The sequence below is a fragment of the Nicotiana sylvestris genome, chromosome 11, assembly GCF_000393655.2.
Source record: "Nicotiana sylvestris chromosome 11, ASM39365v2, whole genome shotgun sequence".
Lineage (NCBI taxonomy): Eukaryota > Viridiplantae > Streptophyta > Magnoliopsida > Solanales > Solanaceae > Nicotiana > Nicotiana sylvestris.
In genome coordinates, this window is record NC_091067.1 from 121135295 (window position 1) to 121161735 (window position 26441).

A 26441-nucleotide genomic window follows, 5' to 3' on the forward strand; every position below is an offset into this window, starting at 1 on the left:
GAGGGGCAAGAATTCAAGGTCGTTTCTTATCATATTCTCTCTAAGAAACGCGGGGACTATCTGTATGCGATAAAATTGGAGGGTCCAATTTTCCGTCATTGCGATGCCACGTAAGCACATTTCACAGGTTCGAGACTATGGTCGAGGTTCACCCCCGAGGGCTATCGACGCTCGACCTCGGGGAAGTGCAGACCAACGGCTATGATGAAAAAGTGGGGAGTTCCCAAGGCGCATAACTAGAGCTGACAAAGTCTAGTGAGCTAAGTGCAGACTCGAATCATGGTATCAACTAGCTGTCTCATCTCCATATCTTTGTAATAAATGTATTTGTACTATGTTGGGGTTCCCCCTCATATATAAAGGGGATCTTTGTCATTTGTAAAGGATCGGATACTCAACATTAATACAAAAGGGCATTTTCTTTTCTCTCTAACATATTCTCTTGATCTCATTACTTCCATTTATTGCTTATATTCATTGTGTTATATTTATTGTTCACCATCTATTACTTATCATTATCATAAAGAGCCATCATTTTAGATCTCATAATTGTTAGTCCTCCCTCGATTGCCCTAAGCCGGCCTCCAGATTCGTCCCCGAGGCCTCATATACGGTAGCTCGAGGCCCCGACCTCCAACCGTTCAGTTCGATTATCACCTCACCTTTAAGTTATAATCTTGCTCTTTAATCTTTTACTTAGCATTGCCTAACAACTAGCATAAAAATAGATCACATATTTTTAGAATCACAAAATCAAATTTAATTGTTATTACCATTTTCACGGTAAACACAAAATTTTACATATTTTAATGTAAATTAAAAGTACACTAAAAAGATGTTCTTATAGTTACTTGGTTAGAAGTACTTGTCCAAACAAATTATCAAGAACCAAATCAGTCATTTTAATGGATAAATTGAACATCTTTAAATATAAAAAAAGGCTCTAGCAGGCAGTCTAACTTATTTTTGCGCAAATTGAAGCTATTTTTTCGGTAACATGGTGTTTTTTCTTAAATTTGTTCTTATTTTTTTCTTTTGCAAAAAATTGATGTTTTATTTTGAAGTTGAAGAAGTGAGGAGCCGTCTTCCCTCAAAAACTCTTATTCTATTTACAAGATATCCAAAACTTCAAAAGAAAACTACACCTATAACACACCTGGATGACTTCCATAAACTTTAAAAAAGAAAAAAAGTTCTTCTCAAAAAAAGTTTTGAGACAAAACTGTCATAGTTAGAACATGGGTACTGATCTGGCGAAAAATAATAAATCATGTGGGCTGAAACATGATTTTACATTTTAACTCCGAAAAGGATCCAAATACCGAACCCTATAGCTTCAACTCGGTTCAGAAGGACCCGATTTCTGAGTCAAATCGGCCGGGGGCTCACTTCAACCAGCACCTTTCAAACTACAAAAAATTTCTAGCTTTCTTACAACATTTTCTGCAACAAATCGGAGTGAGTTCAAAACCCTAGAAAAGCAGCAGCTATTGTAGAGGAGATTGATGGAGGAAGCAGCTCAGAATGAGAACGGAAACCCGCCGTCGGCGGCAGTGACGGCGGTGGAGGAGACGGAAGATGAGCCGGTTATTGGACCGGGTCCAGCTCCTCATGTTAGTAAGAAGCGTCCTCTTCAGTTTGAGCAAGCCTATCTCGAGTCCCTTCCTTCAGCCAACTTGTAAGTAGTACTATCAACTATCCAGATGCTTAAATTACATAAGTATATTTTCGGTTTGTTTTAAGTCTTTAGGGTTTATTTTTCAGTATTTTCTAATTCATGATTCTTAGTTCATATTTTTTTCAACATAAGTCATGTCTGTATTGGCAATGGAGTTCAATATTGTAAAACACACAACGCATTAGTTATGCATTATTGTATACCGAAAATCAAATGGTGTATTTGTTAATTTTTGGGATCATGGCGGTGGTCGTGCCAGCTTGCGCTCATAAGTACCGGTACTTCTCCACCAAAGCTTAGGCAGATGGGAAGATAAACCTAGTATTTTTTGCCTCTGCTCGGACCTGAAGCCTAGTTTTCAAGGTTTGCTACCACTTCATTGACTGCTAAGTCACGCCCTTGAGTGTGAATGTTGTATTAGTATTGAGAGATTAAATTAGTAATGTAAAGATTTACACATATTAGTAATTGAGAATTTTATGTCCAGATTAGTTTTTCTTGTGCGGTCAACCAAACAGATCCAAGTGCCCTGGGTGCTTAGTATTGTGGACACTTGTTGATGGAGAGAGACTGTTCTGTTGGGAGTTTTCAGATTCTGGCTTTTACAGTTGTTACAATTTGTAATCTTAGGACCTATCTGAAATGCTTAATGGTGGCATTGTTCTAATTTGGCTAATTCAAGTTTATATAGGTTTCCGGGGTTAAGCATATGATAGCAAATTTCTTGCTAGTTAGCTGGGACAAAAAGGTGTTCTTACTTCCGTTGTATTTTCAATGTGATGCTGTTGTTTAGAGAGGTCAGCATTTATCAATCAAATTGTCATCTTTGATTATAGCAGATCTGATAGCGCCGAAGACGAGGATAGAGATATGAGTGAAAAAAAGACCAAACAAAAGATAAACTATAGACACGAAAATCAAAGAGATATTAAATAAAAAGGGAACTTACAAGCAACCCGAGGTATATTTAACCTTTGAGCCTCAAATATAATCCCAAAAAATCAAAGGTAAAATACAAGAAATTAACAAAGGAATATGGAACCAATACTTTACATTCAACAAACCACCATGGGTATTTGAAACCTAAGACTTCAATTGAAATTAAAGTAGAATTCCAACTCAACCAAAAGGATAGTTGAATTACCATAAAGACTACTCAACTTGAATGGCAATCCAGGAACTTCACTGAAGAACATATGGTTCTTCCCTAAAAACTCGCAAGAGAGTAATCTCAATTCATCAAAGTTCAGTGCTAAGGTCCACCTAACTTGAAAATATTAAAAAGTTGCAAAATGGCATAACAGCATGCACACAAGAGTGTGAAGTTGCTAGCTTCAGTGGCCTTGGGCTGATTGATGGCCGAAATTCCCCTCTCTAAACCGGTAAACCCTCTAACGTGCTGCGTTGGCTGAACAGTTCTCCACATAGGGTGCCTGGTGTAGCCCTACGTCCAGTCAATAGTCCCTGGAAAGATTTGGTTGAAATGCTTTACAAGCAGAGCAGATCTTATGCTAGTTCGGACTTATTTGGGTTTGTGGGTGTGTGTGTGGGGGGGGGGATGCTTTTAGTGAAGTCATATCATCATCATAAGCTCTTGGCAAGGGAGGAGTCGGGTTTTCCAGATTTATTGGTTTGGATTCCTAGTGCACCAAGAGAAGTGTTCTCTTCACTTGGTTGGTTGTGAAGGAAGCAATTTTGATGACCGAGAACGTGAGAGAAAGGCAGATTACATAAGTTAGCTGGTGCTTCATGTGTAAATATTCAGGTTAAGATGTTCCTCCCCCTGCATAGAGGGTGTTTGGATTGGCTTATAAAAAGTAGTTTTTAAGCTAAAAGCCAAAAGCCATAAGTTGGTAATACCTAACTTTTGGCTTTTGGCTTATTTTTGTACTTTTTATGCCTAAAAGTAAGTTTTTTAAGCACTTTTTATCATTGTCAAACACCACACAAACTAAAAAAGTGCTTAAAAGTCAATAAGCACTTAAAAATCAGCCAATCCAAACACCCTCATAGTATGCTGGAAACTCGCTTGTGGTGTGAGTTTTGAGATGGTTCTGGATGTAGTTGCTGATGCCAGATCAGCCAGAGCAAGAAGGAAGTTTCGAAGAGCCCGGATGTTGCCCCACTAGCACCTATGTGGGTCCTGTGGAAGGGAAGAAATAGGAGAGTTTTCGAAGGGATAGATAACTACTATCTACATTTGACGAGTAGCCTCTCATTTTGTAGTTTCAGTTTGGTGCACCTATGAAGTTCCAAAAGACTGGGTATCGTTTATAAAGAATCATATTATGTTGTGGATTCTCTACTTTTTAATATACAACTTGTATATGGGAGATGCTTTTATTGTTAATAAATTATATACCTTATCCAAAAAATGTAGTTGTTGTCAACTGACATGTTGAGTTAACATTTTGTCCAGTTAACAGTACATAACACAACCAATCATCAAACTAACTTCATTTGCCAGTCACCACTGACCACTTCCATGTCCAGATCATCTGATGAATTATGTTATTATTATTTTTTATTCAATTTTGGACGCTTTGGACTCTATTCCGTTATTTTCACTTATGAGTCCAAGAATCAAGTGTATATATGGTAAGCTTGGGTGCATATGATCTATTTACTCCAGCTTGATTTAAATGTAAGGATGTGTCTTTGTTTAAATGTAGGTTAACTTTATATTCTTCATGGTTGTGTCATAACTAGGAATTCCAGTATTTAGAAAACATTTCATTATTTCATCTAATAGCCTAAACTCTGATGAATGCTCTTGTACCTTGTTCATTTTTTTTGATGAAGTAATTGGTTTCATTACTGGCATCAAGAAGATGCATAAATTACAAAAGTGTAGCAATTGTTAGCTCCTTACAAATGTTTATACTAGTACTAGGGAGCTAACAAAATTCAAAAAACTATCAGGGGATTCTATAGGGGATAGATAAGACCAGCTATACAAATACATGAGGCATCTAGCCTTGAGTTTGTGGGGAGAAGTTGATACTCCATCAAAACACCTGCTGTTTCTCTCATTCCAAATGCTCCAAAAAATAGTTGCAGGTATCATCTTCCATACTTTCCTGATGGTGCTATCAACTTTCCAGTAACTCCAAGACTCAAAAGCATCTCTGGTATCATGTGGCATGACCCATCTAAGTCCAAAGAGTGATATAAACATACTCCATAAATCTGTTGCAACAGGGCATTGAAGAAAAAGATGGTTGTGAGTTTTTGCCTCCCTCTGGCACATGTAGCATCTATTCACAATTTGAAAATTCCTCTTGGCTAAGTTGTCTTGTGTCAGACAAGCCTCATAAAGTGCAGTCCAGTTGAAGCAGATGACTTTGGGTGGCAACTTGATTTTCCATATTAGCTTCCAAGGCCAATGGTTAGTTATTACATTGTGAGTTCCTGCTAGCTTGTAGGCTGCTTTGACCGAGTACTTTCCTGCATCTGCACTACCCCATTTGAACTGGTCTGGTACTAGAGTATTGCTTGAGAAATTGTTGAGTGAGGAAAGGAGTCTGAGCAGATCCTCATATTCCCAATCCTGCAAATTCCTTCTAAATGTTATGTTCCATGAGTTGCCTTCTCTGTACTGATGAACTGTTGAGTCTGGATCACTAGCCATTTGAAAGAGAGCAGGGTAGTCATTCCTCAGGGGTGTGTTGCCTAGCCATTTGTCCTTCCAGAATTTTATTTGTTGTCCATCTCCAACTGCGAAGTGCTGGTTTTGTGAGAATTCCTCCCAGAGTTTGCAGATGCTCTACATAGCTTGGTGCACCAGTGGCTTTGGGTTCCATGCTTGCCATTGACTACTTTTGTCCATAGGCTCTGCTCCTTCTGTGTGTATCTCCAAAGCCATTTCATCAATAAGAATTTGTTGTGCAAAGCTAAGTCCCTGACCCCTAGTCCACCTTGGTGTTTTGGTATGATAACTTTAGACCACTTTACTAGGTGAAACTTGTGACCATCTTTAGTCCCTTCCCATAGAAAGTTCCTTTGATCTTGTCAAGCTGCTTCAGGACCTTACTAGGCATTGAAAAGAGTGACATCTGATAGGTTGGGATGTTGTCTAGGACACTACTGATTAGAGTTTGTAAGTCCCTGACCCCTAGTCCACCTTGGTGCTTTGGTAAGATAACTTTAGACCACTTTACTAGGTGAAACTTGTGACCATCTTTAGTCCCTTCCTATAGAAAGTTCCTTTTGATCTTGTCAAGCTGCTTCAGGACCTTACTAGGCATTGGAAAGAATGAGATCTGATAGGTTGAGATGTTGTCTAGGACACTACTGATTAGAGTTAGTCTTCCACCCATAGACAAATAATGCAGCTGCCAAGAAGCAAGTTTCTTTTCAAATTTCTCAATGACCTCACTCCATATAGCTTGTGACCTAAACTTTGCCCCTAGCGGAAGTCCCAGATAAGAAGTTGGTAAACATCCAGTATTGCAGCCTAAAATTCCAGCCAAGTCTTCTAAATTATGCACCTCATTAACAGAGTAGATTACACTTTTGAGCATGTTAATGTGAAGACCCGAAATAGCTTCAAATATAAGAAGGGTTAGATTTAGATAGATCACTTGACTTCTGTCTGCCCCACAGAAAATCAAAGTGTCATCTGCATAGAGCAGATGAGAAATATTGATCGTGCTTCCTCTCCTAACATCAAAACCTTTCAACCATTGCAGCTGCTTAACTTTATCCAACATCCTACTGAGTCCTTCCATTGCTAATATGAATAGGAATGGTGAAAGTGGGTCTCCCTGTCTCAATCCCCTCTGTGGAGAGAAAAAACCAACTGGGCTCCTGTTGATTAGAATGGAGTACTTCACAGTGGAGATATTGAACTCGATCCATTTTAACCATCTTTCCCCAAATCCCATTTGCCTGAGAATGGAAATGAGGTAGGACCAGTTAAGTTGATCAAAGGCTTTTTCTATGTCTAGCTTACATAGAATCCCTGCATCCCCTTGCTTTAACTGCCAATCAAGGACCTCGTTTGCTATCAACGAAGCATCTGTAATCTGCCTTACATTGGATGAATGCATTTTGTTGATTTGAGACCAATTTTCCCATTACTTTCTTCAACCTTTCAGCTAGGACTTTAGCTATGATCTTGTACACACTGCCAATTAGACTAATTGGTCTATAGTCCCTTAGCTCCATTGCCCCTTTCTTTTTAGGAATGAGCGCAATGAAGGATGCATTACATGACCTAACCATCCAACAATGCTGGTAATAGTAACTCATAGCTGAAAGTATGTCATGTTTAATGAACTCCCATGAGTGCTGGTAGAAAGCCATAGTGTACCCGTCAGGCCCTGGTGCTTTGTCAGGAGCACTGGAGTTAATAGCTGCAAGAACCTCCTCCTCATTGAAAGATGCCTCCAGCCCCTCCTTTTCTTCTTCTGTAATGGTTGCAATTTCTTCAAAATTAGCAGATGGCCTCCAACTTTCCTGCTCAGTGTACAAGTTTTCAAAAAAATCTAGCGTCTCCTGCTTTATCTGCTCCTTATCTTCTATGATCTCATCCCTGACCATGAGTTTGCCTATGCTATTGCTTCTTCTATGAGAGTTGGCAATCTTCTGGAAGTACTTGGTGTTTCTGTCCCCTTCCTTAAGCCAAAGACACCTTGATTTCTGCCTCCATGAAATTTCTTACCTTGTTCATTACCAATTCATTACCAATTCAATAAAAGTTGTCTCTCCTTTTTTCTCATTTTACATGATCATATCAGATATAGAGTACTAAATCATGTAATATGCAATGCAGGTATGAAAAAAGTTACATGCACCGAGATGTAGTCACTCATGTTTCTGTGTCAGGAGCAGATTTTTTCATTAGCGGGAGTGCCGATGGTAAGGCAGGACATATGATGTTTGCACCGAATTTTTCATTTCTTGATGTTTCATAATTTACCAAAATTTTCTCCTCTTTATTGTCCAGGCCACCTGAAATTTTGGAAGAAAAGGCCTATTGGTATCGAGTTTGCAAAACATTTTAGATCTCATCTTGGACCAATTGAAGGCCTTGCAGTAAGTAGCAATAGACTCTCAGGCAGCAATACATTCTGTTCATGTTTATTATCAGCATTATGATCAGAGCAATACATTAATTTACCTAAATTTCATTGCAGGTTAGTGCTGATGGTATGCTTTGCTGTACGATCTCAAGTGACAAGTCTCTGAAAATATATGACGTAGTGAATTTCGACATGATGTCCATGATACGACTTCCATTCATACCTGGTTGCGTTGAATGGGTATATAAATTAGGGGATGTCAAAGCTAAGCTTGCTGTTAGCGATCGGAACTCCTCTGTTGTGCATATATATGATGCAAGAGCTGGTACAAATGAACCAATCATAACTAAAGAGGTATGTCCAGTAAACCATCTCAAAAGTAAAGGTTCATATGACTTTCGTGCAGTTTTAATGTCATGTTAATATGAAGTTTCTACCAGCACTCACATGACCAAATCTCTTATCCTTTTTGTTGTCCTCGTCATCAGATACATTTGTGCCCCATCAAGGTCATGAAATACAATCATGTCTTTGATACTGTTATATCAGCAGACGACAAAGGGATCATTGAGTACTGGAGTCCTGCCACTCTTCAGTTCCCAGAGAATGTGTATGTTTTCAAGTTCTTAAAGTAACTTACCTTGTATATGGTCCTTTTTAGGGGACAGTAAATCAGATTGACTTCAGGGAGCTCAAGAGCCCCAAAATGAGTTTTAGATAGATCCATTTTGAAGAAATGGTATTACATCACTATTTACGTGATCCAAGGACTCATTTTCCTTTTTGTTAGATAGCCTTTTCTGTTTTTTTTTTTTTTTTTTGTGTGTGTGTGTGTGTGGGGGGGGGGGGTATCAGTTTTTAAATTTTAAACATAGAGCCTTGTGAAATAGATCCTATATGACCTTTATTGGTAGATCATTTCCGCACCGTAGATTTCCATTGTCGTTTTAGCATTTATTCACTTCCATAGATTTGTAGTGAGAAATCAACCATTTATGGTTTTTTTAAATCAGAACCAACCATTTATTTTTTGTTTAACACTATCTAAGAAAATACTATAGATTATTTAATATATAGTTTTTCACACTTTCTTTGCCATATGCAAGAGCTCGTCTTATGATCCTAATTGTAATAGTCACCGCTTATACTTATCTTCTTATGTTCTGCCTGCAGGGTGAATTTTAGATTGAAGAGTGACACTAATCTCTTCGAAATTGTGAAATGCAAAACTGCTGTTTCTTCTATAGAGGTATTACAGTAAAACCTTTTGCTGGAAATTATGTGTACTTCAGACCTTATAACTTGAATTGAAAAAGTTTCTTCTGCTATACACATCTCAAGTTAGCTAAGCAGTTTCAGATTTCTCAGTCTTAGCAGCAATCAGTATATAGTCTTGTAAAAGTCTTACACTTTTATCTTCTCTATTTCTAGGTAAGCCCTGATGGTAAACAGTTCTCTGTAACTTCACCAGATCGTAGGATTCGTATATTTTGGTTCAGGACAGGTAAACTAAGACGTGTGTATGATGAATCTCTGGAGGTAAGAGATTACTCCTTATGTGTACATACACATGCTTCTTTTACTTTCTTTTTTTTCTTTTTTTCTTTATCTTTTGGGTGATAATTAAAAAAAACCATCTCTTTAGGTGGCACAAGATCTCCAGAGGAGTGATGTTCCTTTATACCGGCTTGAAGCTATTGATTTTGGGCGAAGAATGGCTGTGGAAAAAGAAATTGAGAAAACAGAACATGCACCACAACCTAATGCTGTTTTTGATGAAAGTTCCAACTTCATTATATATGCAACTCTCCTAGGAATTAAAGTAAGATAATGTCCATTAGACGGTCAAGAATGCAATTATATTGCAGTTCTTGGTACTTGTACCATACCAAAGTTATGAATAAGCTTCATGCTTCTTCGACTTTCATTTCTGATTTTGGGTTATTTTTTCTTTGTATTGTCAGGTTGTAAATCTACATACGAACAAGGTATCTCGTATCCTAGGGAAGGTGGAGAGCAATGACAGGTTTTTGAGAATTGCCTTGTATCAAGGTGATAGAAGTAGTAAAAAAGTAAGAAAAATTCCTGCTGCTGCAGCAAATGCCAATGAAAGCAAGGAGCCCCTGATAGATCCGACTCTACTTTGCTGTGCTTTCAAGAAACATAGAATCTATTTGTTCAGGTATATGTGTAGTACAGAGAATGAGTAGATTGCTATCTTGAACTTTGTTGCTTTTCAATCACTGTTAATTGCATGTTGAACCTGGAACTTCTCCACTGCACTAACATGCTCAGTCTAGACTTTAGTGCTATGCTAAAGGAAACATGTTACCAGTTTTATCCAAAGTAGTCCATGTATTTTATGTTGGCTATCTCTGTAAGATTCGCACACAGTAGGAATCGTTCTGATAGATGCTTAAGTATTGATTTTTCTACTGGAATTAGGATTTAAAGCAGTTTGAAAACAATCACGACTAATGAGAAAGTTTGAAAGCGCAGTTGCCTGCTGTACTCTTCACTCTTGGATGATTTAGTTTGATGTTCCATACTTCCATAAAATGATAAAAATAGGCAGTCTCGTCATCTCATCCTTTATGAAAACCAGATTTCTTTGTTTATACTTATGCTTCAAGACAGCTCATGACTTGCTCTATAACAGTCAGAGAGAACCTGAGGAACCTGATGATCCTACCAAGGGAAGAGATGTCTTTAATGAAAAGCCGTCTGCTGATGAACTTTTGGCTGTATCTGACATAGGGAAGTCTGTCACTACATCCCTTCCAGATAATGTGGTGAGTTATAGTTTTATTTGTATTTATCAGATAAATAGAATATTCCGGATAGGTTTAAGGTGGATATCCTTTTCCATGGGTTCATGAATGGAACTCTTCATGAGCTACAAATGATTGGTATTGTCTGTGGAAAGGTTTTATGTAAGATTTCTTTAGTACTGCACTGCATATAAACCGAGTGAATGGATCCTGAATAATGGATTTACTTTCTTCTACTTATGTTTTCTGATTCCTGATCAATTGAATGAGTTGAAAGGATAGCATGTTACGAAACTGCTATGCTGAGAATGGTCTTCATAAAATAGGAAATGAGATGGGCAAAGCCTGTTTGTGCTCTTGGCAGCCTTTCCCAAGTAAAGAATAACAGTTCTTGTTTCTGCATTATTTGTGGTATACCTTAAAAGATCATAGCTTTTCCAATACCACTACGCTTAGAGGCCCTTCCCTTTTTTTTTCCTGTACTTATCCTAAAAAACGGACACAAATTTTGCTGATTCTTTCTTTTACTCTGACCTAGGTCCTGCATACCAGTATGGGTGACATTCACATGAAGCTATACCCTGAAGAGTGTCCAAAAACAGTGGAGAACTTTACAACACACTGCAGGAACGGATACTATGACAATTTGATATTTCATCGGGTCATCAGAGGCTTTATGGTTCAGACTGGAGATCCATTAGGAGATGGCACAGGGGGCCAATCTATTTGGGGAAGGGAGTTTGAAGATGAATTCCATAAAAGGTATGTTCTGTATTTGCCGATCTTATACATAAATACATTATTGTACATGCTTTAATTTTTAGCTCTTACTTTATTTCCTGGACTTTGTACTTTCTTGATATGTCATGTTAGAGGAGCCATACTTTTGATGATGATGCTTACGCAGCTTTGGAATAATGAACATGGTGGGATGCGAGAACAGGAAGTCTAAAGGCCTGCATGATAAAACATTTCTTCCGTTGGGTGTAAAATGTATTAGGGTTAGTTGCCACATATTGCTTTGAACATCAGTCGGATTTAAGTGATCTGCACCAATCAATGTGTACATAAGAACCCCAATGAAAATGGTAGGAGAACTGGAGAACAGAAGTATCCAATTTGTGGAGTAAATGGATCCATAGTAACATTACAGTGTAATTTGTTCTTGTTCGTTCAATTGCTGCTGCTTTTGCAGCACATAATATGCAATAGAAGATTGCCAATACATAGTTTCTAAACTAGGGTGATAAATGGCCAAAACCGAAATCTGTTTTCTTTTCCTGCTTTAATTGACTGTTGACCATGATTTCATCAGTATTTGAATTTTGAAATTTTCAGTTGCAAGTAATTGTATTGTTATTCTGCCTGGCAACAGTGGCGGAACTTTCATGAAGTTAACTATTAAAAGACCCAGCAATCCCATTCCTCCCCACCAAAGAAAAGGATCTTTTCATTTCTTAGCTTTTGATTTTAACATACAATTCTGATGGTTGTGATTATGAAAGCAACTATTCAAGTCTATTGAGAATTCTGTACTCCATTCATGGAGTCACCAAGTTTACCTTTCGGAGCGGAGCATAATACTCTTGTATAGTTAACATTTGGCATAGTTTTCTTCCTTGCTCGACTCTGGAGATTGTTTGCACTTCCTTTGCCTGTTGATTCTTGGAAAAGTTTTCTTTCTAGGTTCTAGGAAGTGCAAGCTTAGTTATTGCCTGAAATAACAGCTGGCACCACCTCATTTGAATTAACTTGATCTCCGACATATAGCCGATAACACATTTTTTAGTTTATGCTTCAATAGGTAAAGTAATCTGAACAATTATATTGGTCTATGCAGCCTGCGACATGATAGACCCTTCACCGTCTCGATGGCTAATGCTGGGGCAAACACCAATGGCTCCCAATTCTTCATAACAACTGTTGCCACTCCGTGGTTAGACAATAAGCACACAGTTTTTGGCAGAGTAGTAAAAGGAATGGACATTGTACAGGTATTGGCTTCTAATTCCTCCCCAGTCTGCTATGGATTGATTACTGAATGAATATTAGACCTGACTCAGAGCTTCGACTCTGTTTAGCTGTATTTCTAGTTATTTAACAGAAATTGAAATGCTAATTGTTGCAGTGTGTATTATGTGGTATTTAATGTATGACGATTTATTGGGACCTCATTCAGGATTTCTTTTTTCCCTTTTGGATATGACAGTCGATAGAGAAAGTGAAGACCGACAAAAATGACAAGCCATACCAAGACGTAAAAATATTAAATGTGACTGTTCCAAAGTCTTAAATGGGTTCTTGTTGTGGCGGTGCTCCATCATGGAAGGTTTCAACTACTTATTCTGGATCACTGGATGGGTTAAAACAACTTATGGCGGAATCTGGCATGTGCTACTTATTCTGGATCACTGGATGGGTTAAAACAACTTATGGCGGAATCTGGCATGTAGTCTGTATAACTTTTGACTTCTGGTATTTTTCTCAAATTCATTTTGCCATCCACTTTTCTCCTTTTGAGATTTTTTCTTCTTATTTTGGAGAATGTTTATCATCATTCATGTTTTCATTAAATTGGGCTCAACAATACAAAGCTCCTTTCAGAGGCCCAATTTGAGTCAGCATTGTCCTTTCCAAATTCATTACTGGGACAAGAAGGAGCTTTGTATCAATGTTTTTGATGAGGTGGCTGATAATCTGTGGAGTTAATACCTATGTTTGCCGTAAAAATCAAGATTGCATGAATTGTAATGTAGTCTCTCGACTGTGTTGCAGAATCTCACCTCTTTTCCTAGTGATGTTAGGAATTGATCAAAACCCCACTACTCTCAAGTCCGTTAATTAACCTTGTGAATTTGAGTGCATTAGTACGTCCAAGTGTAGACCCTTTTGATGTGTCATCGCAGATATTTTGATTATAGCAGTGAAGTTTTTTAAATTCTTTCCTTAACTGTTGTATAAAAAACTGATGTACCCTATGATCAACATTTTAAGAGGTGAAGTCGCTTTTATTCATCTTACGGACTTTACTTTTTAAAGTTCCACAAACTGTTTCCAATTCGATCAGATTTGAAGTCTATATAGTCAGTCAATTAACTTTGAGCGCTGAAACGTGTACGTCATAATTTTGCCTAAATGGATCTCATGGTAACATCCAAACATCAAACACACATATTACATCTAAGGCATATTGACATTCTGACTCCATCAAATTGTGAGAGTTATGCCTATAGAGGTTTTGTCTGCATTTCACCCACGAGGTTGTAGGCAAATGTGACAACGCTATTTGGCCAAATTGTAAAAATCAGCTTATTTTGAGAAATGTTTTTTCTTAAAAGTGCGCTTTTCTCAAAAGTATTTTTGGTAAGAAGCAGTTTGTGTTTTGTTAGTTAATTTGAAAAACAAGCAACAATTAGTGTATCTGACCAAGTTTTTAAAAATTGCTTTTAAATTTATTTTTCAAAAAAGTGTTTTTGAAAAGAAGATATATTTTTCTGCTTTTCCAAAACTACTTCTGTTTCTACTCAAAAGGTACTTTTTTTTCTTCTAAAAGCTTAGGCAAACACTTCAACTTTCAAAAAAAAAATGAATATTTGGCTTTGGAAAAGCTTGGCCAAACAGGGTTGAGAGTCGCAACTCATGAGACCTAACATCTACAAAACCAGAGGATTCCAAGGCCGAGCTAAAGCTGTCCGCTTTACATCCTCGTGTGCATGGATTTCCTATGAACTCACGTCATTAAAAATGTGACAAAATGTTTCACTCAATGTAATGTAATTAACTATACTAGGTTATTAGAAAATTCTCTAAGATTCCATGTCAAGACTTTGCATTATGAAATGTTATATGCAATTGACCTTAAAACTGTAAAAATCCTTTGCGGAGTCCATGCTACACGAACACTTGCTCTTTAAAGTTACCGCTTGCAGAGCTAATATTGGCCAACATTCCCTCGCATACCAATTAATATGCATTCGAAATTCTACCAACATAATCTAACCATAAGAGCTCTGACACCAAAGACGGATACAAATGTATAGCCCAAGGATAACGCATCATAAAGTTCCTACTACTGTAGGCTGTGGACACGAGTGTGAAATAATTAAACACTTAGCATGACTACTTACTATAATGGATTCAGAATTGGACATTGTAATGACTTAAACAGACAACAAATACATCAAGCTAAAGGGTGCAAACAAATCCAACAATATTATAATTTCAAATGCAAAATTTAGGTGCCTTCAGCTAAACTAGAAACAAAATCAGTAAAGTTGACAAAAAAAGTCCTAGAATAAACTCAGTTGAACTGGGAACAGGACAATTCATACAGAGGCCAACGCTGCATTCCTCTAATCGAAGAGACTGAAACCCATGTCCTGCAATATTGAAACCAGACAACCATGTTAGCAGATATACAAGATATTTAGGAGTAAACATTGTCCAGTGCAGAAGGAAGCCAAGGCTCCAAGATTGACAGAGTATCTTACATCATCAGATTCCTCTTTCTCTTCCTTCTTCTCCTCTTTCTTCTCCTCAGCAGCTGGTGCTGCAGCGGCAGAGCCACCAGCAGGTGCAGCGACTGCAACACCACCACCACCACCGCAAGGTACTGAAGCCAACTTTTCTCTGCCAGCAGCAATCAGCTCGGTGATATCTTTGCCCTCTACTTGAGATAAGAGGAGATCAACCCTATCATCATCAGCCTCAGCTCCAACTGCAGCACAATTTTGAATATGAGAATTCAAAATAAAGAGTCCCCAGCATAAAATATACAAAGACAGTACAGTAGTCAAAAGTCAACAAGAATTAGACATTTATATCAATTCAAGATGTATTTAAAAAGCCAAGCAATACAAACGAATGACAGTGCTATCCCATATGCAAGAGAAGTAAATATAATAGAGTACTCCATTCTTATCAACAGCTTCAGAAGGTCTTGCAACTAACACAGTTAATTGCTTTCCAAAACATAAACAAAAATAAAAAAACAGCTAAAATGTAGAGAGAACAGATGTCTGCCTAAACACTTTCATCCAACCTCAAGTTCAATAGCAATAACTTTATAAAATTAATTAATTGCTTCCCACAAACACTCTTTACTCTTTTTCCAGACCATCAAAAAAGTAATTAGTAGCATGTGCAAGAGCTGAATCATAATTTTTTGCAGGCAAAAAATATAAAAATAATAAATGAAATACATTACTTCATTAGACATGTACCAGTCTCTAAAACACATCAATGAATAAACCAATTACCTACAAGCACATATGTGAACATGTTAACAGATCCAGTACTATAAATCAACATATAATTCAGAAACGGTATGCACCAAATCAGGAAAAACAGAAGAAGCTATGAGTATAGAGAAGGAAATCCTCATTTTGGAGTGACAGCGTGATAACATTTCACTTGTTATTTTAGGAAACATCAAACACACATACCAACTATATGAACACAAGATGAAGTGGGTATGCATTAAAATCAGAAAAAACAAAATTCAATCAAGGATCAAATTTTATACTGGAGCTAAAGATTGTTACGTCATTTACTTGTTCATTTAGCATAAATCGAACATTTATCAGCTATCTTGAAAGGAAAATGAAATAGGTATACACTAAATTACAACAAATAATAACTATGAATGGCCAAAAATTATAAACCTACATTAATACACCTCATTTTCACCCACATTAACTATTTTTTTAAAAGGCAAAAAGTTTAGGGAGGTGAAAAAAGGGAATACCGGAAGCAAGGATTTTCTTCAAATCAGCAGCAGATGGGGAGGCGTTACCACCCAACACAGCCAACAAGAAAGCGGCGATTACCTTCATTTTCTTCTGTATAAAATCCACAGAAAAAAACAATAAATTTTCAGATATGATACGAGATTAAATCAGAAAAAACGAAGAATTAAAGAAAGAAATGTGAAACAAAGGAGATTACCTTGAGGATTTGGAAGCTAAGAAAATGCCTTCAAATGGTTGGTCTTGGCCTAGGGCAGCTGTTAACAAAGAAAGGAGATGAAACCGGTGAATGCTATGTATATATAGTTAGGGCTTCTCGCCTTGCTGTAGGGAGTGAGCAATAGAGATTAGATCTCCACCGTTCATTTTTACCCTTGGTTTTTGCTCAACTAAGTTTATTTTGGCCTTAGAGAAAAGAAGTTGTGATTTCTTTTTCTTTTTCTTTTTCTTTTTTCTTGTTTCTTTTTCAGTGAAATAATTTTGATCTAGTCAATTTGGCCTCGAGAAAAGAAGTTGTGATTTCATTTTCCTTTTCTTTTTCTTTTTTCTTTTTCAATGAAATAATTTTGATCTAGTCAATTTGGTCTGAAAAGAAACGTTTTTTAAGGCTTAAAAGTTTAGCTACAAGCATTTTTTAATATTTTTCTTCGGCGAAATACATAAAGCGTCCCTTTAAGTTGTCTCCAACGATCATTTGAACACTTCAACTGAGGCTTCTTTCATTTAACCATTTCACGTGACTAAAAAGTGAACTCAATAAACACCCGACCTAGTCAACTCCTCGTCACGTGTAACACACCTCCGGTGTATATTATAAGAACGAATAAGAAGTCGACACGTGGATACTCAATAAGAAATAAATAATTAAAAGGCGTCTAGTTAAAAACTTAAAACATAAGGGTTAAATTTTCATCGAACATTCCATCTAACACTTGAACTCTCTTTCTCACCGAATGTCGCCCATGACCCATCTTCATCTCTTCGATTAAGCTTGGTTTAATCGGCATTTCCGTTGCAAAATTAAACATTTCTTTCACATACTAAGTAGGATTAATTGTGGTTTGTTCGAATTTGATTGTTGGCTCACGATTTATCACCTGAAGGTCGTCCTAGGGTTTTGATAATGGAGTTTTTGTGAAAAGGGGAGTCGGTTGTAAAGTGGCTTCGATTATTGCATAAAGGTATGTTATTTTTATGCTTAGATTATGTATATTTATATTTTATTGCTATGTGTCTGTTATGGTGCTATTAGATTAGGGGAGTTTTCTTCTAGAGAATTGAAAAGGCCAAGAAAAATTGACTAGTTTTTTTTTTTTGCCTTTTTCAGTAACGAGTCACATGGACGAATATATTGGTGTTGTCTTTCACCATGGGGTCACTTTACTGATGGAAAGTACGTGGGGGAGGGTGAAAATATAGGGCATGTGGTGGACAAAGATCATTTTTCTTTGACCGAGCTTTTGTCTTACATAAAAGAAACCCCTGAAATGTGATACAACTTAGTTGGTGGGTTCTTTGTCCAATGCCCTAAAACTCAGAAATTCTTTCCAGTTGAAAATGACTATCAACTACTAGATTTGATTAAAGGCCTGAAGGACGAGGATAATTTTGATGTCTCTTTGAATCATGTGATAGATAATTTAGAGGTTGTGGAGGATGTCCATGTAGGATGTTTACCTTGCTCACAGGTTGGCGATAGTGATCAAGCTACAATTAATCCTGAAATTAAGGGTGGTCCAGGAGTTGGTGTACATGTTGGTGAGGGCATTGATGTAAATGTTGATGAGGGCATTGGTGTAAATGGTGATGATAGTAAATACTATTGAGGGTATTAACGTAACTGTTGATGCGGGAATTGGAGTAAATATTGATGATGATATTGGTATAAGTATGGTTGAGGATATATAAGTAAATGATATTGAGGGTAGTGATGTAAATGTAGAACAAAATAGGGCTATATTTTCAGATGATGATATAAATGTTGAAGAGGGTGAAGCTGTAGAGAATAACAACAGTAATGAAACATATACAAATCTGTCTGAAGATGAAATTTTTGGTGAAGATGACTATTCCAGAATAAGATGACAGTGAGATAGATGTTGAGTTAAGATCTGTGAGGAATGTTGCCAGGGAAGTAAAGAGAAACGAGCTGAAGAAGAATGTGAACGATGCTGTATTACAAAGTAAGAGAAAACAGAGAAGAAAACTTGTTTTTACACGAGAGGTAATTCTTGGTGAGGCTGGAATTGATAAGGGGTTTGAAGATATCAGGATAAATAAGAAGGATAAATATATTGGAAAGCTAGGTGGGGATGAAGAGTATTTGGATAGATCAGATATTGGGAATGTAGACAGTGATGAAAAATTAGACCCACTTGCTGAACCCGGTGCTAATCTTTCTTCTAGAAGAAGAAGTCAAAAGATCATGTATGACTTTAATGCTAAAATTCATCTATTTGAGTTGGGCATGATCTTTGATAATGCGGAAGATTTTAGGAAAGTTATTGCTGACTATGCTATTCAATATAAAGTGTCTTTGAAGCTTAGACCTAATGAGAAAGATAGAGTAAGAGTTAAGTGTAAACATGAAAAGTGTAAGTGGCACATATTTGCTAGTAAGGATAAGGATTCAGAGAACCTTATTGTGAAGACATATATACCAGTCCATAAATGCCCAACAAAGGAGAAGAACAAACTTTGCACAACCAAGTTAAAGCTCTAAGATATAATCATCTCAACTCCAAACATCACAGTACATGAGTTGCAAGAGGTTATAAGAGTTAAATGGGTTTTGTATGCAGGGATATCACTTATCTATAGAGCCAAGATAAAGGTAATTAGCAGTTTATGGGTGACTGGAACCTTGAATTTTCAAGGTTGCTGGATGTATGCGGTGAAATCAGAGGGGTCTATTTCTCGCTCATAAGGTGCATTCGGGGAGTCATATCAGCATCTCGAGGCTGCAGGATTACGATCGAGCTCCATCCTTTGAGGTTCGTCCGTGACCCAGCAAAGACTCCGAGGATGGGGAATTTGTCTACGACCCAACGAAGGTTTCAGGGACGGGGGATACCCAAGGCAAGTAGCTAGAATCAGCAAATACTAGCACCGTGCCTAGCCGTCCCATCCCCGTATCTTTACATTTAATGCACTATGTACTATATTGTATCACATCTCCTATATAAGGGGAATCTATGCCACTTTGTAGAGGGCTGATGTTGCTCCAACTATTTCTCCACAAGTGAAATAATATCTTTCTCTTTATTCTCTATAACTTGCTCGCTCTCACTGGCCCGAGGCCACTTTAGCTTTTATCGCTTTCTTACTTGTTCTTCATTTATCACTTGGTCTTAGCCATATAGAGCTTTGTTTGATCATAACCTAACTGTTATCCCATTTCCGATTACCTCCAATAGCTCGAGCTTAACCTGCATATTGATCCCGAGGTCCTCTATCGACCAGTCCGAAGCCAGGGCAGTAAGCCCCTCGATTTGACTACTGCCTCGTTTTAGCTTGTGTTTCATCGTTAAACTTCACATTCCTAGCATCATTTGCTCTAACAACTAGCATAAAATAGATCACGTATTTTTAGAATCTCATTTACAAATGTAATTGTTGTTACCATTTTCACAGTAAACAGTTTGGCGCCCACCGTAGGGCTAAAAATAATAGTGATTATTTTCTTGCTGGTTTCATTGCTCAAACACAAGTTATTTTTCACACTTTTTCTTGTCTAAGATCTCTTGATTTCAGGTCAAAATGTCCGGCTCGGTAAATAGAGTCAAAAACGACAACCCCAAAAACCATGGGGAAAACGACGTAGTTGTTCCGGCTGCCGGAACGCAACCAAATCCCATTGATGCGCCCGGACCAATTCCAGCGGACGCGGATTCACAGGACGCACAACAGGTCGACGAAACCTCACACACCTATAGGAGCGCACGACATAGCGACCGACAGGAAGCCCAAAGAACCCCAGCCCGGGAAGAATAGGGAGTTAGTATTCATGTTATTTTTGAAATGTTACAGGCACAATAGTTGGCCATCGCTCAGTTATAAACCATCCGAAGACTCCCAGCACAACAACACTAGAAACAGCTCCCCCCGCGGAAAGTACCCGAGAGATCAAGCAATAACGGATCGATAACCGACCCTGCCATAATAAAGATGCTTGAGGACCTTACTAGAAGGATCGAATCAGGTAAGAAAATGATAGCGGCCAATGATAAAAAAGTCGAAACCTACAACTCTAGGGTCGATCAGATCCCAAGAGCACCCCCGGTCCTGACAAGTGTAGATTCGAGAAAGTTCGTGCAATGGTCGTTCCTAGAGGAAACAGCTTCGAAACCCATCCCAAAGAAGTTCAGAATGCCAGAACTCCCAAAATACAACGGGACCTCGGATCCCAACGAACACATCATCGCCTACACGTGCGCGGTGAAGGGCAATGACATAAATAACGATGAGATCGAGTCAGCCCTGCTGAAGAAATTTGGAGAAACGCTCTGGAAAGGAGCCATGATATGGTACCACAACCTGGCTCACAACTCCATAGATTCATTCGCCATGCTGGCGGACTCCTTTGTATGGGCGCACGCCGGCACCATCAAGGTCGCAACAAGGCAGTCCAACGTATTCAAGATTAAGCAAAGGGAGAACGAAATACTGCGAGAATTCGTGTCTCGTTTTCAGACAAAATGAATGGAGCTCCCCCCGGTCTCCGATGACTGGGCAGTGCAGGCCTTCACTCAAGGCCTGAATGAACGAAGCTCAGTGGCATCGAGGCAACTGAAAGAGAATCTGATCGAGTATCCCGCCGTAACCTGGTCGGACATCCACAACCGATACCAGTCAAAGATCAGGGTCGAGGACGACCAGCTGGGAGCCCCTTCGAGCTCAGTATACCCGAGCAGGCTCTTGGCGAAGGAGTCAAGATCAAATAAAGAAAGGTACCATCCATACCCTGATGATAGGAGAAACGCTCTAAAGCGTAATCTGCCCCGTAACGGCCGATCAGTAAACCAAGGACAGAACCCTCGGGGACCCCTCAACAAGGGTGGCTTCGACGGGTATGCAGGGCCAACAGGGGCACTCAGCCTATCAGAGTTTAGCTCCAACGTCGATGTGTCAGACATCGTGTTTGCCATTAGCAAAATCAGAGACTCCAGATGGTCCAGAACGGTACATTCGGATCCTTCTCACAGGAACTACAATTTGATATGCGAGTTTCACAACTCGCACGGGCACCGAACAGAAGATTGCAGGCAGCTCCGAGAGGAAGTGGCCCGATTGCTCGATAACGGGCACCTTCTGGAATTTCTCAGTAACCGGGCTAAAAATCAATCGCAAGAAGGAGAAATAGCCAAAAGGAACAAAACAGACGAGCCCCAACGCGTCATCCACCCGATTTTTTGATGGTCGCCCCAGATGCATTCAAATAAACGACCACTTAGCAACCACCAAATAAAGCGCTAGAGCTCGAGAAGCGCCGTCGCCGACAAGGTATAATCGTCCATCCCTCTTTCCATCTTCTACTCAACGATAACTCTTGTGCAGGTCCACGACCAAAGTAATCAGGACGACACTCCGACTCGAAGATCCTAAGGCTTCAAAGCGTCTGTTGCACTCTTTTCCTTTGATCGGTTTTTTATCCCGAAATGGGTTTGTACCGGCAGAGGTTTTTAACGAGGCAACATCCACGCACTTCCCAAGAAAGATTCAGCGAGCCCACGGGACTTTACTTAGAACCAACCCCACTCCGGGTAATGACGAATGGAGCCCTAATAGGAAATGATGCACCAGACCGAACGGTCCAAGGAACCGCGCCCACGCGGGCTGAACTCACAACAAAAAAAAACATGTATTTACGCCAAGCAATAAAGAATATATTTTGGCATCTCGTATTCCAGAAAAAGGGATTTCAACATGCTCACGGCAAGGGCCCCTCCGCCGAATTCATCCCGAAATACTCAGAGACTTAGTGTCAATAATTTGGCACTCGCACGGCCCTAGGGTCGGAACTCCGGGCTCATAAAGCCCCAGCAAGGTAACTCCGAGCTCACAAATAATGGCCTTCGAGCCTAAGCAAACTCGATGACTCGGAGACTGTCGCCAATCGCCTTACACTGGAAAACCTGAGGTCGTAAGACCCCAAGCGGGCAGACTCTGTATAACCAGATCTATTTTGCATAGCAACACAAAATGTAAGACCTCAACAGGTATGATAAAATTGTAAGACCTCAACAGGCATGATAAAATTGTAAGACCTCAACAGGTATGACAAACTGTAAGACCTTAACATGCATGATAAAACTGTAAGACCTCAATAGGCATGACAAACTGTAAGACCTCAACAAGCATGAAACTCAAAAATCCCGAAGTTTAGGCTATTCGCATTTGTAAGAATCCCGAAAGGGCATACCCTCGGTGTAGACGCCAAAACTATCACTTGGTATCGAAAATGGCTCCGACCAAACACATATGACTACGGTCAAAACGGCTGATCCAGCCAAATTAACGCAACTCGGGGACGCCCGACCGTCGCTAAACAAAATCACAGGCCACTACTTCGAATATACTTCGTAAAGAACCGGTTAAAACAGGCTTCCCTCAACAGGCAAACGAGTTTCAACCATGTCAGCTCCAAATCACAAGGCTTCGATCTACTCAGCCTACGAGCTAAAAACCTTCCGAGGTGCTCGAACATCGCCGCTAACGACTTGAAATCAAGGTTCTTACAGAACCGACGATGGGTCAAGCAAAATCATTTCAAAAAGACCTTAACAAGCGAAAATAAAGCCTACAAAAAGCCCACGGGCAAAAGCGTAAGAGCCATTATCGCCAGCCAAATAAGCCTCCGGTCCGCACACTAAAAGGTCTCAACGACCAAACAGCGTAAGAGCCATTGTCGCCAGCTTGAATATTGAAAACTTGAGGATTAAAATGAGCTCGAATCGTAACCCGATTCGGAGACCGGATCCAAAATAGTTAACTACACATGTCTAAGGGCCACATATATAGAAGGTCGCTTCGACACAAGGCGTAAGAGCCACTATCGCCAGCCCATGCAAACGCAAAACTCAAGGGTAAATTAAGTTCGAGTCGGATCACGACTCGGAGACTGAACTTGAAGACGGTTAAAGCGCGCAAGCCTAAGGGCAAAAAATGAAAGTCGTTATTACCATCCTAATAAATATCGGGGCAATATTGCAGGTTTAGAGGTTTCTACCAATCCAAGGTCGAATCAACTCAATTGAAACTCTAACGAGCAGAAATACAGAAGATACACATTGCGGGGTTCCCCCTCTTATTTTTACATATTGACAGTGGAGCGCAATCTCAACCTACGACATATAATGAAAGCTATATACACCATGATGAAGGCAGGGAATAGACATTCCCTCTTTTCAGCAACTATGGCCCGGTGGTCTCCTCTTCATCGTCCCCAACATCAGACAAAAGGAACTTAGCATCATACTCCTATCCTTTGTCTTGCTCGATCTCCCCCGAGAGATCAAAACCCCTGGCATAAATCTCCTCGAGGATTTCCCTCTAGGATTTGTACCTCACATACTCCTTGCTATTGTTTGCACGAACGAGGGTCTTCTTCAACTCAACTTTAGCAGCAACAACGCTTCTTGAATAAGCTGCCATTTTTTGTCCCGCCCTGGTATTGTTCATCACAACCTCAGTCCGGACATTCACCACCTCAGTTTTTGCCCTCGAAAGCTCGGATGAGAGTCTTGCGACCATCTTCGCCCGAGTAGAATCATTCACACGGGCGGTCTGAATTTGCACCTCAAGAGCGGAAGCCCCGACCTGAGCTCTCTCTTTGGCCACAAAATAGGCATTCACATGCGCTTGCATCTCGGTGAATTCGCGTTTGGCTTTACCAACCTTACCCTAGAGTTGTTCCAGCTCATTCGCCTTATCCTTCAACTGAAATAGCAAAACATCAAGGCGACGAGACAAAAAGGGAATGCAGGCCAACGTGAAATGCAGGGTACCTATTTCCCCAAGAGGGCCTCCTGGGCCCGGCTCCGGTCCACCTCACGCCGTAAAGAGACGAGCTCGCTTTCCTTTGCCGCACAAAGAAGCTTGAAGGATTTCTCCCTATCGCGAGCCACCCACAACGGGGCCTCGCAACGAAGCAGTTCGGCTTTAAACCTGCCAAAGGCCTGAGAAAGGAAGCCAGATAAATAAAAAAAGGGGAGCGCAGGGCCAAAACATTCTTACAGCAGCCGAAACTCACCATAAGGCCAAAATACTGAGCCTCGCCAAAGGCCGAATCAACGTCCTATGGTGTACCACTCCCGGAAGGTTGCCAATTGACCGAATCGCTTCCCCTTAACCGCTGCGAAGAAGTCGCCTCACTACAAGCCTTCTCGCACCCCGGAGCATATTTCCTTTTACCGGCACTCATTGACCCCAGGGCCAGCAACCTCTCCTCCTCCCCCGGAGGACTCGGCCTCACCTCGAAAGGACTCTCGGCACTTGCAGCAAATAAATCAGATGAGTCGGCAAGAAGGAAGCCATCTCTTAGGGGGCAGAACGCCAAACACCTACCATGATGCTTCGCCTCCATCTCCCTTTTGATAGATCTCGCCACCGGCGCCTATCATGAATCGAGCAAGCTGCCAGCTTACGAGACCACTCGGCTAAATCAGGGACCTCGCCTGGCAACCAATGAGTGCTATAAACAAAGAACAAAAGATATTGTTACGAGGCCAACCTCATGTTGAGATAAAGGCAATTCAAACGAAGCACTTACGTGTGAAGTTCCATTTCTCAGGAAACGACAAAAATTATCTAGGGATAACATCGGTCGTTCGGATTTGAACGAACTGATTCATCCATCCTCGATCCTCATCCTCATCCTCCTCGCTGTTGATTACAGGAGCTCGAGTGGATCTACGTGGAAGAGCAATCAGGCCCCGATAGTGTAATAGCTAGTACAACCTCGTGAGGTGGTTGAGGGTGAATTCTATCCCGGCCTTGTCAGCAAAATAGCTCATCGACCGCATTATTCTCCAAAGAAAGGGATGAACCTGCGCCAACGTTACTTGATATCTTCTACAAAAATCAAGCATGACCCTTGTCACACCTCCTTTTCCACCTGTGCCGCAAGGGCATAAGGGGGAGTTTTTCCAATTAAAGGACAATCGAAATAGGATTTATTATTTAATTCAGAGTCACCACCTGGAAGATTTATAGTGTCCCAAGTCACCAGTTGAATCCCGAATCGAGGAAAAGATTGACTATGTATTACAGTCTGCGAACCAGAAATCCGAGTAAGGAATTCTGTTAACCCGAGAGAAGGTGTTAGGCATTCCCAAGTTTCGTGGTTCAAGCATGGTCGCTCAACTGTCATATTCGGCTTATTTATCTGGTTTTAATACATGTTGAACCTATGTGCAAATTTTAACTGTTTACAACTTTTATTATATTAATTTTGACAATAATTGCAATGTCGTGAAAATACACCTCGAACCACGTCACATCAATGTACCCGTGATTAGCGACACGTTTTGACTTTCGTTGATATTTGGATTTGGGTCACATAAATGTGCACCCCAGTTTAGGGAAATAATGTTATTAAAATACGCGCCTAAAGAGACTAACGCGTTATTATTTTGGGGAAGGCCGTAAAATTCGCTAAATAGCCCGTCCCGAATTCTAAATGTTTTATTTTAACCATTCATTGAGGGCCCTGCAACTTGTGCATTTTATTTGGCGAGGCTCGTCTCATTTTATTTTATTAAAAGGCCAACCTAAAAGTGACTACGATTTTCTATTTGTCTCTAAAATAAAAATAAAATCCTAATTAATTATTGTTAGATAATGAGATCCACCACCTATCCCTTGGGTATTATCAGTCCATCTTCCATTTAATCTCAGGCCCAAATGGCCTAAGCTGTGTGACCCAAGACACCTCAATTGATCAGGCTTTGGAGGACAGATCGGGAGATCGATTCCCTGAGCTGGGCAACCCGTGTTTTTCCTAAACTATAACCAAACCTCTCTGGAAACTGGGCCATCGATAGCCCAGTCACGTAAGGCCCAACAGTAGGCCCAAATCTGCTACACTTATTTCAAATTACCTCACATGTGCCCAAATAGTTCACAACAGAATAACCAATTCATACAAGCCAGCTAAAGGCCCAATTCAAAATAAAGTATTATTCAAATCACTACTACTAGATTAACACTTAAACACATT

General features: G+C 39.7%; 2 protein-coding genes across 2 annotated transcripts; one reads left to right on the forward strand and one right to left on the reverse strand.

The window, feature by feature from the left end:
• The first annotated feature begins 1365 nt into the window (after positions 1-1365).
• Positions 1366-13490, forward strand: LOC104246606 (peptidyl-prolyl cis-trans isomerase CYP71). The gene is made up of 13 exons (XM_009802451.2): positions 1366-1678; positions 7455-7540; positions 7629-7717; positions 7819-8058; positions 8193-8314; positions 8878-8953; positions 9136-9243; positions 9350-9526; positions 9669-9886; positions 10364-10496; positions 11014-11237; positions 12316-12469; positions 12685-13490. Exons 1-13 carry the CDS (start codon positions 1506-1508, stop codon positions 12766-12768), a joined length of 1884 nt encoding a protein of 627 aa, XP_009800753.1. The 5' UTR covers positions 1366-1505; the 3' UTR covers positions 12769-13490.
• A 1079-nt stretch (positions 13491-14569) lies between these two features.
• On the reverse strand, positions 14570-16518 carry LOC104246607 (large ribosomal subunit protein P2z-like). The gene is made up of 4 exons (XM_009802452.2): positions 16422-16518; positions 16222-16315; positions 14966-15192; positions 14570-14854 (listed from the first exon to the last, which is right to left on the reverse strand). The coding sequence occupies exons 2-4, from the start codon at positions 16307-16309 to the stop codon at positions 14828-14830; spliced, it is 342 nt and encodes a 113-aa protein (XP_009800754.1). The 5' UTR covers positions 16310-16315; positions 16422-16518; the 3' UTR covers positions 14570-14827.
• Between the last annotated feature and the right edge of the window lie 9923 nt (positions 16519-26441).

Coding starts and splice junctions, on each gene's coding strand:
- LOC104246606 (XM_009802451.2), top strand. CDS start 1,506: ATGGAGGAAGCAGCTCAGAATGAGAACGGAAACCCGCCGTCGGCGGCA. Junction 8,315..8,877: donor CTTCAGTTCCCAGAGAATGT/GTATGTTTTCAA, acceptor TTCTGCCTGCAG/GGTGAATTTTAGATTGAAGA. Junction 10,497..11,013: donor CATCCCTTCCAGATAATGTG/GTGAGTTATAGT, acceptor ACTCTGACCTAG/GTCCTGCATACCAGTATGGG.
- LOC104246607 (XM_009802452.2), bottom strand. CDS start 16,309: ATGAAGGTAATCGCCGCTTTCTTGTTGGCTGTGTTGGGTGGTAACGCC. Junction 15,193..16,221: donor GAAGAAAATCCTTGCTTCCG/GTATTCCCTTTT, acceptor ATTGTGCTGCAG/TTGGAGCTGAGGCTGATGAT. Junction 14,855..14,965: donor AGAAAGAGGAATCTGATGAT/GTAAGATACTCT, acceptor TCAATATTGCAG/GACATGGGTTTCAGTCTCTT.